Genomic DNA, 14,632 nt, shown 5'->3' on the forward strand with positions numbered 1-14,632 from the left:
ACTGAATTCATCAAGGAGGGCATTTGGTGTTCTACAAGCTCTTGTTTACATTCATTTTAATAAAAAAGCAATATGATTTTGTGGTAGTTAAGTTTTTTATGAAATAATTGAACCATAATGAAATTCTGGATATTAATTAGCAGAGAGATCAAGTTGTATTTTTGAAATGTATCAAATGTCTCTAAATTGCCATAAAATTATCATGGGTGAAATAATTACAGATAAATTCAGCTTTCAAAATTTAAGTTTATGTTTGCTTTATGGTAGTTAAATTTGTTATGGGTAATTTAAACTTACATGGATTTTTTTAAGCATAACATATCTAGATTCAACTTTCGTTTCAGATCAATATATTTCTCACCTGTACCCAGTTATGAATTTAAACATCACTTAATGGCAAGCTGTTTAGTTAAATTTTCAGTTTTCAAAGGTATAAGGTTGTAATAGTATATTATATTTGCTGTATGAATGCTCAGAAAAGACCAGCAGAATACTTCAAAGTGGCAATCAAACTTCTTCTAATAAGGTTGATTGCTTTGAATCACTTGCCTCCCGAGTCTAAAGGTTCAAACCTCAAGTTGCTTGAGGAAGCCATCTTGTGGCTTGTGGAATGTTGTTGGTGCTACCAAGATACTGAGCAGTGCCAAACAATGCCACGAGGGACATCTGGTATTGATTCCTCCATTAAATCATGAAAGTCAAAGAATGAACTGAATTGCATCTATTTTACTTAAACCTTAACCTGCCCGCTAGCTCAATAGGGAGCGTGCCGATTTATGGATCGCCTGGTGGTGAGTTTGATTCTTGGGTAAGGCCTTATGTTCTCCGTGACAATTTGATAAAAGAAATTATATCTGAAGTCATTCGTCCACTACCTCTGAATCATGCTGGGAAGTTGGCAGTTACTTGCAATGAACAGGTTTGTACTGGTACAGAATCCAGGAACAATGGTTAGGTTAACTGCCTGCAGTTACATAACTGAAATACAGTTGAAAAATGGCATTATACCCAAAACAAACAAAATTTTCTCAAACCTTGAAACCTACCATACCGTATGATACGTTAAACTTTAGTTTTGACTTGCATCCACAAGTGCACTTTAAACCTTTCTTGGAAACTATTGTACGTTTTTCTAAAATTGTATTAAAGATAAAAAAATTGGTTTTATTTTCCAGAGTCCTTAGTAACCTATAAGCCTTTGTATAAGCTGTGTGCTTGAACCTGGCAACATGTCTCTTTACTATATTAAACAATTTTTCATGTTTTCCAGATTAGCGAAAAACTTGAGAAGTTTTCTAACCAAAGTCAATGAGAAACTGAATACTACAAATGAACCTGTACTAATATGGTTTGTTCTTAATTCTGTTATGTAGATAGTAATTTTTATGTGACACTTTGTATTTAATATGATCTGCCTCACCCCTTTAAAAAAATCCAGTACTCACCAGGTGTTTGTCAGTACTTTTGAGTTGAGAAGCTTTTATCAGTTACACTTCTCCACTGCACTCGCATTAAATTTTCAGTCTGTCCAACAGTTACTGTTTCCAGATAAGTCTTGCAGTGCAATATTCATACAGTCAATGTTAACCAATCTGTCAGTGAGCAATTCAAACGCAGTCTGATCTATATTTGTACTGTTGCCGCTGTTAAAGTTTTTGATATGACAGGACTGATAATCTTTCTAATTTAGCTGCTATGTGATAACTAATGATTGTGTTATTTTCAGAATTCACAGCCTCCAGGATATCCAGATCATTCATATTGTAAATGCTCAGTTGAGGAAGATGAGCATTCTGATTTTGGAAAGTTCACCAATGTTACCACAATAAATCCTGAAAATGGTCAGGGATTTCCTATTGTAGTAGAAGATGAACACACACCATATGAAAAAGGTGATTTATTCTTTCATTTGCAATATGTTGGACTAACTCTTTAAGTTTTAATACATGTGTAATTTGGTTACCATTCCTAGAAGAAACTATTTTTGTCTTCACCATTTATTCAGCAATAATCTTGACAAAATTGCTTTCATATCCAGGGAAAAATAATAAGCTTGCACACCACATACAATGTAATGTTCCACATATAAATGTAAAGCTATATTTCTCAGTTGCTTTAGTGGCAAAAGCAATAATGTAATGAATAATTTTGTTTATTGTCTTTTATTAATGTTGGAAGTTTTCAGTTTTTAGATAGAATAGATATACATGTATTCAAGTATTCTCTGCTTGTCCCCATGGCATTATGGTACAGCTTAGTCTAGTTTCCATAAAACAGAAAATGAATCTACAAAAATCTGCTCCCATCAGACATCTCAAGGCTTTGATTTTTACACTGTCTATGCTTCTAATTTAAAGAGTTAATTGTACTTCATACCTACGGAGACTTTGCCATTTGTATTATTTTTGTATATCTATAGCCATGAAATGAGTAGGAAATGGTGAATCAATAGGAATAATTAAGACATGTAATAGAGTTTCCTATAGTATATGTATAATAATGGAAACTTCATAAAATTTCTTGAATGTCAGAAAACACTGACCCAATAGGGCAGGGTGGGGGGTTGTTTAAAAATGGCGTTAACCATAACAATTTTATAATAATTACTTCATGACCATTTCAGGCAAACCTGAGGATGATAGTAATTTTCGGCCACAAGGGCAACAAACTGTTACTGATGATAGCAGGTAAAGTTTAGTGTAGATTTATGATAAAGGATCTTTTGGGCTTTAGCTCATTTACAAGGGTGATTGAATAAATACTTTCACTAATGGTCTTCCATAGACACCATTGTAAATAACAACACTGAAGTTTCATGTACTAGATAAGGGTTGTTTACTCAACATACCTGTGAAATGTCAATTTAATTCAGTCTGTCTGTTGGTTAGCAATTTTCCTTTCCTCTCTGTAACCCCTTGACGGACTTCAAAGAAACCTGACACAAATGTTCACCTCATCAAAACGACATGCAGAGGGCATGTTTCAGATGGCTCATTTCAAGGTCAAAGTCACACTTAGGGGTCAAAGGTTATACGACTTTGTTTGGTGTGTATATACCAATTCTAGTGGTCTTACCCCATGTGGTTCTGGGACGATCTGTGTATGAAAAGAATTGGAACCACTGCCTTACCCTTGCATGATCGTAAGAGGCGACTAATAGGGTCTTAACACTTGGTTTTGCAGTAACTCTGTGATTCCAGCAGGTATACAAATTTTGATTCCATACCTCATGTTTTTATTTCGATGTAAATGAGATGTGAAACCAAAATTTGTAGTCCTGTTTGGCGCCATATAACCTATACTATGTTGGTGCGCCGTAAAACCCAAATAAATAAATCTAGTGGTCTTGTTGTACAAATTCCTTGCAAAGAGGGTAAAACTGTCACAGGAAAGTTCTATTGAAATAAAGTACTTAAGCTGTAAAAATATTTAACCAAAATAACCAACCCAGGAAAGGTTTGAAAGGCATACATCTGATTTATGACAATGCATTCATCCACAAAAGTCAAATTCTACAGTCTGTCTTAGAACAAGCAAATGCTATTCAGTTTAAGTAACCCACCTAATTCTCCTGACCTAAGTCCTTGAATGTGACTTTTCTACTTTCCTTGCTAGAGAAAATGTTTGCAGGTGCTGTCCTTGGTTCTGAAATTTTCTAATGTCTGAACAGTATACCATGGGGAGACTACTTTGTAACATTAATGTCATGCATAGTAAGGCTCCAAATATATGTTACTGTGCAGGGAGGATACTTTGAAGGGATGATGTAAAAAATGTTTTGATTTCATTGATAATTTAAGCATACAAAGAATAATGATAGAATTTGTTGAATCACTTTCGTAACTCTAGATATTTTGCTTCTCAACGACATATTTCATTGTCTTTTTAATGTAATGAAGTTTTCGATGGTTTAAGTTACACTTCTTCTTCTTTTTCTTCTTCTTCTTCTTCTTCTTCTTTGTTTGCTACTACACTGTCAGACCAGTAGCCTCGATGAAACTTGGGGTGTGCTGCAGATCCTCAATGCCTCTGTACAGTTTCTGCTGGATTGAGGTATCTAGCGGCCAAGTCATAGCTCTCTCTTAATTAAGTTACACAAACTCAGCTCAATTACAGTCTCTTTAGATGACATATGTTTATATGTTATTAAATTTACTGTGTTTGGGTTGCTCAGGATAAAACAAGCAATTTACTCATCTCCTCACAACTTGGAATGATCAGTGTTTTTACTGAACAGTCCCATTGTTTTCTGTCTGTCATAACTTTAAATCTTTGTTTCAGTGTACTATCAGAACAAAAACATTTGCAGCCAGTCACAGAGGAGACAGGAACTGTTTGTAAAGTAAGTGCGTGGTCATGTGCATGATAGTACAAGTGAAAGGGGTACATTGACTGAGGAGTTAAGGTTACTAACTTCGAATGGTTTACCCCGTCACTGCATGGAATATAGAAACTAATCAAACGAAGAAGCTGTCTATCTGGCTACGGAAGGTTGGTTGTTGTACCAGATGCTGTCTAGCTGGCTAGGGAAATGTTGGTGGTTGTACCAGAAGCTGTCTTGCTGGCTAGGGGAATGTTGGTGGTTGTACCAGAAGCTGTCTAGCTGGCTAGGGGAAGGTTGGTGGTTGCATGAAATAATGTTTGCAAGGGCAATGGTGTCTGCCTCTACCATTAAAGCTGGTATGTTACTATATGACTTAAGATTTTGTCTGTCTGACTTAATATCTCAACTTCTTCATGTAAGGAAGCCACCAAGCTGGCTTACAGAAGGTCAGTGGCTCTGCCTAGATGTGTGCCCATGATGAAATAGTGCCAGTCAGGGACCTTGGGTCAGCCTCGACCATGAAAAGCTGGAAAGTTGGCATATGACTAATGATTGTGTCGGTGAGATGTAAAACTGAACAAACAAATAAAATAAAATCTCAACAAGCATAATGGCTTAGTGGTTGAGGCTGCTGTCTTAATACTAGTTGACCTCTCTTTGAGTCCTCACTGCTTTCTGATTCCTGATTCTGTGATGTTGCAATGAATCTGCCAAGATGTTCATTTTTATCTGAAATAATGCCAGTAGCTGCAGTCCTGCCATTAAATCTTGACAGTCAGCATATGACATTTTAAAATTAGAGTGCTATAAATTACGTATGAACGTCTTATTTTCTATTGGCTGATTTTTATTCATTTGTCAGAGTCAACAAATGAACAATATTTAAGAAAGATCAGTCTTTTAAAAGGAATCTGTTAGAAGGAATCTCTCGGATATGCCTTCACTATTCTTTTTAATTAATAAGCATCTTTTTATATCCAGGTTCTTCCAAGAGATGAAATCAAACCAGGTAAGCATTTATGAAAAAAATATACTTTTCATGTCTGCAAATTGTAGCATCTTGATAATTGTATGGGTAAAAGTCATATAAAAAGTATATGTATAAGAAGCAAACCAGGCTGCAGTTTCAATGTCAGGATCACTTAGTGTTCAGATAGTTATTGGTTTGACAATACCATAGTAAATCCATGCATTTATTTTGCTTGGTTGAATTATAAAACATGCTTTCTTTGCCGAGTGGTTTAGGCTGCTACTCCTAATCAGTTACTCCTCAGTGTGTGGGTTCAGAACCTCACTTGCGGTGTAGAACTCTGTGTGTGGAATCATTCCAGCTGACTTACAGAAGGTCTGTGGTTCTACCTAGATCTGTTCCATGTCTGGAACAAAGTCAAGGAAGGCACCTGGGGTCTTCCCTACCATCAAAAGCCGGAAAAGGTTGCAATATGATCTGTAATTATATTTATGTATAAAAAACAACAAAAAGAATTACAAAATGGCTATTGCTGTATTTTTAATGTGGTTTACGTAATGATAGACCTTTGATAAGAAACTTTTGCAGATAGAGTCTGACATATTTCCTCATCGAAGGAGATATGTTTAACTTGTAGGTCCCTAATCACTTGTAGATCAACTTTGTTCTGAAGAAAGACTACAGTTACTGATGTTGTACTGTAATGCTGTATTTTAGGACCCAGTGTTCAAGCTGATGATGATACAGTGGGACTAGCACAACCAGGTGCAAGTGATGAAGGTGAGGATGGAAAAACATCAGAAAATCAGACTGTAAAAAGTAGTATTGTTGGTATTAGCTATAGCCCTACCACTGTAGATAATACCTTAAATATGGCAATTGGACAGTTATATAACAAACTCAGTTATGGACAACATGAAACAATTACTGTTAGTGGTAGCAAAGGTTCATGTTTTAACACCAGGCCAGAAACTGAAGAAACAAACAATATAGCTAAACCATCCTTGCCTTCAAGGTCTTACCCTAAACAAGACCAATACTCATACAGTCCAAATACTGTTAGTAATGACACCAAAGTTAACCTTAAGCATATGTTAATAGCCAGAATGGGTAATCCTTTGCCTCCAAATTCTAGTCAAGACATTGGTCACTCTGAGCAGGAGCAAAAAAAGGACAATCTGGAGGAAAACAGCACTTTGACTGGAACTTTTGAAACTCGAAAAACTATCAAAATTGAAAAATTGATTGATCCAGATACTGTCCCAGTCCCTGCTCTTGAATGTCTAAATGGTGAAGCCACAAACAGTAGCAGTACTTCTGGAGCAAGTGATACTGTGAAAGACACTTTGAGAAACAAAATTCAATGTAAAGTGGTTAAATCTGATCAATCCACAAACCTAGAGTTGGGAACCTCTCATAATAGGAAAACCAAAAAAGGAAAAGGGTCAAGCAAAGTTAAAAAAACTATGAAAAGCAAAGAAATAGAAAATGGTTTAGAAGATAATGGGAAAGTCAAAGAAGAATCCATTCCTGGACCCAGCATTTCATTTGTTGTCTCCCCTCATGGGTCCAACATTCCAACTGCCATCTCCACATCTGGGCCCAAGATTCCTACTACTGCCTCCATTCCTGGGCCCAACATTCCAGCAACTGTCTCCATGCCAGGGCCCAATATTCCCACTCTCACAACTCCTAGGCCCAACATTCCATCAACTGTGAACTGTGAAAGTGTTACAGATGAATGTCCCAGTCCTAGAAAAAAAACCAAAGGAGAAAGCTCAAGAAGAAAGTAGGTCCTGTGTTCTGTATGAGGTAAACTTGAGGTGGAGAAGTAAAAGAAAACGGCAATATGCCATAATATTAGGAATTTTTGGAAAAAGGTAAAATTTTAAGAAAAAGAATGTTAGTAACTTGAAATAATTAGAATCCTGCCAATCGATTAATAAGACTATATTGAGTACTTTTATGTAAAATTTAAACTGGACACAGTTTAAAGGTTCCATAAATGTCACGTTTTAGAATAACAAGCATAGAAATGTAGGAAAAAAGGTATTTTAACTCTCCAAGTTTGTTATGTTCATATAGAATACAGGACCTGGTGGTTTGTATAGGGAGAAAGTGTAAAAGCATCTTGTGCTTATTTTAATGCAGAGTGAAAATATTTTCAGGTGTTTACCAAGACAATATTGTCAAACAATGAATAAATGATGTTGCATTTATAGGCTGATGTTATTTGTGGAGTGCTTACATTTCATGTACTAAACATTCTTCCGATTTAAAGAAATGTAGCTTGAAAAATAAGAAAATGGAAAGGAATGTAATGAATAAAAACTATGAAATGAGACAAATTGGACCAGACTACGTCACAGTCATGACTTTGCCATTAGGACTAGCATTTGCTTATTTTTTGTCCAAGGCAAATATGATTTTTACATAGGGGTCAACTAAAAACATCCTATCTATATTATGTAACAGTTTTGTCAATTTTGAAGGATATGTGAAGAAATGGGAGAAATTTTCCATGTACTTACTGAATGTATTGAACACCCCTTGTATTAAGAATTCTTTGCTCTACTCTCCCCAGACTTTTCTCAAATATGGTACTTTTTGTGATTTTTCTTGCACTGGTATCAATATTTTGCAGAAAGTTCAATTCAAGTAACTGTATATTTTCACCCATAGTCTGTAGTTACACTGGCGAATTATGCATACATTAACATCAGCTAAGTGGTAACAATCTTCAATGTGAAATCATCAATATTCATGGCGGACTAATTTTCATGGATTTGTGGTTGAGTTAATCCACAAAATTTAATCCCAACGAACAAGTAAAATTCCCATTTATTTTATGTTCAAAAGTTGAAATCCAAGAATTCATATCCCAATGAAATTGCCGTTTTTACCAAAACCACGAAATTTCATGCCCATGAAATTAAATGATTTTACAGTAACCTGTTTTATAATATGTCTTGAACATTGTATTTAGCATGTTGTAATTGTTTGCATGTATTACTGTTACTGTTAACTATTGTTATATGTTACATTATAAATGTTTAATGCTTTTGAATATTGTGAAATCATTAAATTTCTGTTGTTTTGTTTATTGTGAAAACTAACTTTTCCTTGGCACATTGATTTGCGGACATGAAATAATTGGAAATTTCATTTGTACCTGGTGAAAATTGCCATTAATCCTTGGTACATTCTTTTCAGGACATAAAGTAATTTGAAATTTTATTTGTTCCTGGTGATGAAATTGAAAAAAAAAATCTTGAAAACAGTGATTTCATAGTACAATTTAGCGTTAATATATTTGAGCCGCACCATGAGAAAACCAACATAGTGCATTTGTGACCAGTCTGGTCAGGATCCATGAGGTTCACTTTCAAACCCTATTGCATTTAGAGAAACCATTAGCGAACAGCATGGATCCTGTGCATCTGCGCAGTCTGGTCTGGATCCGTGCTGGTTGCAAACACACTATGTTGGTTTTCTCATGGCTCGGCTCATTTGATGTTTAAATAAACCTGTTGTAAAACCCTTGTTTAAACAATTTACATTTTATTGTTACCGTTGTCTTTTATGTTGAATATTTGTTTCATCCTGTTAATTGTTAATTTTGTAAAATGTTTATTGTTGAAGTAATTGGTTAATTTAAAAGAATAAATCAGTTTTGTTTCCTTCCTGTGGTTTATTAGCTCACCTGAGCCAAAGGCTCATGCAAACAAGAAAGAAAAAAATACATTTGAAGAGGCCCTGCCCTGGGGGTCCCAAATTTAAAATAGACATATAGGGGAAAAAAATCTTCTTGTCTGAAAGTTTAAGGCCTGGACGTTTGATATTTGGTATGTAGCATTGCCTAGTGCATGTCTAACAAGATTGTTCAAATTATGCCCCTGGGGTTAAAAGAGGCCCCGCCCTGGGTGTCACTTGTTATAATTATGAGTTATATAGGAAAAATACTTCAAAAAATATAAGATCATATTTTCTAGAATGTTTAATTATAATTACCTGATGCGATTAGGGATCAGTTGACTGTGACCTTGACCTGCTGACCTACTTTCTTGTTTTTTAAGATACAGCCTTGAAATTAGGATGACATGTACAGTTTTGCACACCGATTTTAAAACTGACTTTCAGTGACCATGAATATGACTTACTGACCTACTTTCTAATATTTTAGCATCAGTTTGCCATTTTAAACATGTGGCTCATATTATTCAGGTGAGCGATTCAGGGTCATCATGACCCTCTTGTTTTTTCATGCCACCAAAATTTTTGGATGGGCACTTGCAGTTGCCCGTGTCTGTCCTTCTGTCTATCCGTCTGAATTTGTGTTGTACATATTGTCTCAAAAAGTATTTGACCCAGCATCATCAGACCTCACAGGATTGTTATTCAACATGTGTAATACACCTGATATTTATGCCCTCCATCAAAGAAGGAGGGGTATATTGTTTTGCATTTCTATTGGTCGGTTGGTCTGTTGGTCAGTATGTAGACCAGTCCATTTCCAGATGATAACTCTTAGGCTTAGGATCATGAAAGTTGATAGGAAGATTGGTCATAACCAACAGATGAACCCTATAGATTTTGAGATCAGTAGGCCAAAGGTCAAGGTCACAGTGATCTGGAACAGTTAAACAATTTCTCAAGAACGCTTTGGCCTTGGATGGTAAAAAAAAGGGAGGTTGGTCATGACTAGCAGATGACCTGTATTGATTTTGAGATCAGTAGGTCAAAAGTAAAAGTCACAGTGACATGGAACAGTTAAATGGTTTCCAAATGATAACTCAAGAATGCTAATGCTTAGGATCATGACAGTTGATAAGGAGGATGGCCATGACCAGCAGATGACCCCTACTGATTTTGAGGTCAGTAGGATAAAGGTAAAGGTCACATTGACCCAGATCTTTTAAACCGTTCCAGATAATAACTTTAGAACGCTTTGGCGTATGATTACCAAAATTAATAGGGAGATTAATCATGACTAGCATATGACCCTATTGATTTTGAGGTTAATAGGTCAAAGGTCACAGTGACCCAGAACAGTTAAACGATTTCTAGATGATAACTCAAGAATGCATGGGCCTAGGATCGTGAAAGAAGATAGGGAGGTTGGTCATGACCAGCAGATGGCCCCTATAGACTTTTAGGTCAGTAGGCCAAAGGTCAAGGTCACTGTGACCCAAACAGTTAAATGATTTTCGATGATATTTCAAGAATGCTTGAGCCTAGGATCATGAAAGTTGATAGGGAGGATGGTCATAACAAGCAGATGACCCCTATTGATTTTGAGAGCAGTAGGTCAAAGGTCAATGTCACAGTGACCAGGAACAGTTAAACAGTTTCCTAATGATAACTCAAGAGCGCATGGAGCTAGGATCACGAAAGTTGACAGGGAGGTTAATCTTGACCAGCAAATAACCCCTATTGATTTTGAGGTCAGTAGGTCAAAGGTCAATGTCACAGTGACCCAGAAAAGTTAAATGGTTTCCAGATGATAACTCAAGAATGCTTATGCTTAGGATCATGACAGTTCAAGGTCACATTGACCCAGAACATTTAAACCATTTCCAGAAGATAACTTGAGAATGCTTTGGCCTAGGATTACCAAACTTAATAGGGTGGTTAATCATGACCAGCATATGACCCCAATTGATTTTGAGGTTAATAGGTCAAAGGTTAAGGTCACATTGACCCAGAGCTGTAGAACTGTGTTCAGTTACCAAATAATTTTTGTTCCTTTTACTGAATGCATCAAAGGGGGCATTTCATGTTTTATGAGCTCTTGTTTTATTCTGATCTCACACAGTTGAACCAGAGTTATGGACTAGAATATGCATAAAAAGTGCCCAAGTTTGTGTCGCATGTATCTCAAAAAGTATTTGACCCAGGTTTCTGAAACATTACATGAATATTGTTTAGCATGTGAAGTTGCGCACCTGTGGTTTTGTTAATGATACCGCTCAGCCAGACCGAGTTATGGTAAAAATGTGTATATAAGTTTTGTGTCACATATATCTGAAAATGGATTTGACCTAGGGTCATGAAACCTCATAGGAATATTATTCAGCATTTGAAGTTGTGCACTTGGGATTTTGTTCTGCATTTCTGTCAGTCAGATCAGAGTTATGGCCCTTGATTGTCAAAAATATGCATAAAGAGCATACATATTTGTGTCAGATGTATCTCAAAAGCATTTGACTTGGAGTCATAAAACATTAGGGGGTTGTTATATAGCATGTGAAGTTGTACACCTAGTGTTCTGTTTGGCATTTTACACAAACAGACACAGAGTTACTGTCGTTGACGTACTGAAAAATACCCATGAAGTGCTTAATAGTTTTATGTTGCTTATAATTTTAAAAAGTGGGTTATCTGATCAGAGGTCAAAAAAGTGGTCACCAGGTCAAATCAGAGCCACATTTTCTAGCTGATCTACATGAAACCAGGTCAGAGTATTTATCATTTTAAGATCAAAGTCGGCCACTGAACTTAAGGTCATCTTGAGTCAAAACTTAGTTTTGAAACACTAGTTTCAATCAAAAACTTTGTTTGCTTTCATTTGGCCACAAATTTTATAGAACTTAATGAATAATGGTAGTAGTCTTAAGTCTATAAAATCTAGGTCATGTTTGAAACTGTATCACTGAGGCAAAAAGAAAGTCTCTGGTCAAATTGTAGAAAAACCTCTACACTCTTGAGGCCACATTTTGTTCTTGATCTGTAGTGTTTGTCTATTTTGAAGGTCAAGGTCAAAAATTAGGTCTGTAGGTCGAATTGCAGGAAAAATCACACTTTGATACCACATTTTCTAGCTGATCTAAACATGGTAGAAATGCTAGTCTTAATGAATTTTAGATAAAGTTGGAAATTTGGCATTTACAGTAAAAGGTCAAATCATACAAAAAGCTTGTTAACATTCTAGATGTTTTTTCAATACTTTATCTACTTGAATCCTTAACCTGGCATGCTTGTCGTAGTGAAATCTTTGTCAAGTCCTTAACTGGGATATCTAGGGTATAAAGCAGAGTCAAGTGAGTGATACAGAGCCTGCTCGACTCTCTTGTTAATTTTTGTTCAGGGTAATGGTATAGGCAGATGGTCAGTTGTTAACATTTTAGTATAAACATCTACTCTGACACTACTAGTCAGAGTTATATCAAACTTGTTCTATACCATCCTAGCAAGGTCCCCTCTGATGTTTGTTCAAATGGGGGCACTTGGCCCACTTTAGAGGCAGCTAGAAGTAAAAATAAAAAAAATTTAAAGAACTTCTCATGAACCACTTAATGGATTTTCAATAAACCTGGTCTGTAGCATCATTATAAGGTCCTCTTCTAAGTTTGTTCATATGGGAAATTGGCCCCTTTAACAGGTCACTGGAGCTAAAAATATATCTTTCATGAGCCATTTGACAGGTCCCCATCAAACTTTGTGGGTCACATCATTTATAATAGCCTCTCCCAAGGTTTGTTCAGATGGGAATTTTGCCCATTTTAGGGCCACTACAGCTAAAAATAGAAAAAAAAGAACCTTTTAACAAGTTTTTAGCTCCACTAACCGTAGAATAGTGGGGGGCTATTCTACTCGCCCTGGCGTCGGCGTGACCTTTTTGGTTAAAGTTTTTCAGCAACCTTTGTTAGCTCACCTGTCACAAAGTGACAAGGTGAGCTTTTGTGATCGTGCAGCCTCCGTCGTCCGTCCGTCAGTGCGTCCGTGCGTAAACTTTTGCTTGTGACCACTCTAGAGGTCACATTTTTCATGGGATCTTTATGAAAATTGGTCAGAATGTTCACCTTGATAATATCTAGGTCAAATTCGAAACTGGGTCATGTGCATTCAAAAACTAGGTCAGTAGGTCTTAAAATAGAAAAACCTTGTGACCTCTCTAGAGGCCATATTTTTCATGAGATCTTCATGAAAATTGGAGAGAATGTTCACCTTGATGATATCTAGGTCAAGTTCTAAACTGGGTCAACTGCGGTCAAAAACTAGGTCAGTAGGTCTAAAAATAGAAAAAGCCATATTTCTCAATGGATCTTCATGAAAGTTGGTGAGAATGTTCACCTTGATGATATCTAGGTCAAGTTTGAAACTGGGTCATGTGCGGTCAAAAACTAGGTCAGTAGGTCTAAAAATAGAAAATCCTTGTGACCTCCCTAGAGGCCATATCTTTCAATGGATCTTCTTGAAAATTGGTGAGAATGTTCACCTTGATGATATCTAGGTTAAATATGAAACTGGGTCACGTGCCATCAAAAACTAGGTCATTAGGTCTAAAAATAGAAAAACCTGTTGACCTCTCTGGAGGCCATATTTTTCAGTGGATCTTCATGAAAATTGGTCAGAATGTTCACCTTGATAATATCTAGGTCAGGCTTGAAACTGGGTCACATGTGGTCAAAAACTAGGTCAGTAGGTCTAAAAATAGAAAAACCTTGTGACCTCTCTAGAGGCCATATTTTTCATGAGATCTTCATGAAAATTGGAGAGAATGTTCACCTTGATGATATCTAGGTCAAGTTCAAAACTGGGTCAACTGCGGTCAAAAACTAGGTCAGTAGGTCTAAAAATAGAAAAAAGCCATATTTCTCAATGGATCTTCATGAAAGTTGGTGAGAATGTTCGCCTTGATGATATCTAGGTAAGTTTGAAACTGGGTCATGTGCGGTCCAAAACTAGGTCAGTAGGTCTAAAAATAGAAAATCCTTGTGACCTCCCTAGAGGCCATAGCTTTCAATGGATCTTCTTGAAAATTGGTGGGAATGTTCACCTTGATGATATCTAGGTTAAATACGAAACTGGGTCACGTGCCTTCAAAAACTAGGTCATAAGGTCTAAAAATAGAATAACCTGTTGACCTCTCTGTAGGCCATATTTTTTAATGGATCTTAATGAAAATAGGTCAGAATGTTAACCTTGATGATATCTAGGTCAGGCTTGAAACTGGGTCACATATGGTCAAAAACTAGGTCATTAGGTCTAAAAATAGAAAAGACATTGTGACCTCTCTAGAGGCCATATTTTTCATGAGATCTTCATGAAAATTGGTGAGAATGTTCACCTTGATGATATCTAGGTCAAGTACAAAACTTGGTCACGTGCCTTTAAAAACTAGGTCATTAGGTCAAATAGTAGAAAAACCTTGTGACCTCTCTAGGGGCCATATTTTTAGCTCACCTGTCACATAGTGACAAGGTGAGCTTTTGTGATCACGCAGCGTCCGTCGTCTGTCCGTGCGTGCGTGCGTAAACTTTTCCTTGTGACCGCTCTAGAGGTCACATTTTTCACGGGATCTTTATGAAAGTTGGTCAGAATATTCACCTTGATGA

General features: G+C 36.4%; 1 protein-coding gene across 1 annotated transcript; it reads left to right on the forward strand.

The window, feature by feature from the left end:
- The first annotated feature begins 824 nt into the window (after positions 1-824).
- On the forward strand, positions 825-8,974 carry LOC123532355 (uncharacterized). Its single transcript, XM_053528592.1, has 6 exons — positions 825-1,348; positions 1,727-1,892; positions 2,624-2,687; positions 4,282-4,342; positions 5,306-5,333; positions 6,012-8,974. Exons 1-6 carry the CDS (start codon positions 1,346-1,348, stop codon positions 7,085-7,087), a joined length of 1,398 nt encoding a protein of 465 aa, XP_053384567.1. The 5' UTR covers positions 825-1,345; the 3' UTR covers positions 7,088-8,974.
- The last annotated feature ends 5,658 nt before the right edge of the window (positions 8,975-14,632 follow it).

This window comes from Mercenaria mercenaria, chromosome 17 (genome assembly GCF_021730395.1).
Source record: "Mercenaria mercenaria strain notata chromosome 17, MADL_Memer_1, whole genome shotgun sequence".
Classification (NCBI taxonomy): Eukaryota; Metazoa; Mollusca; class Bivalvia; order Venerida; family Veneridae; genus Mercenaria; species Mercenaria mercenaria.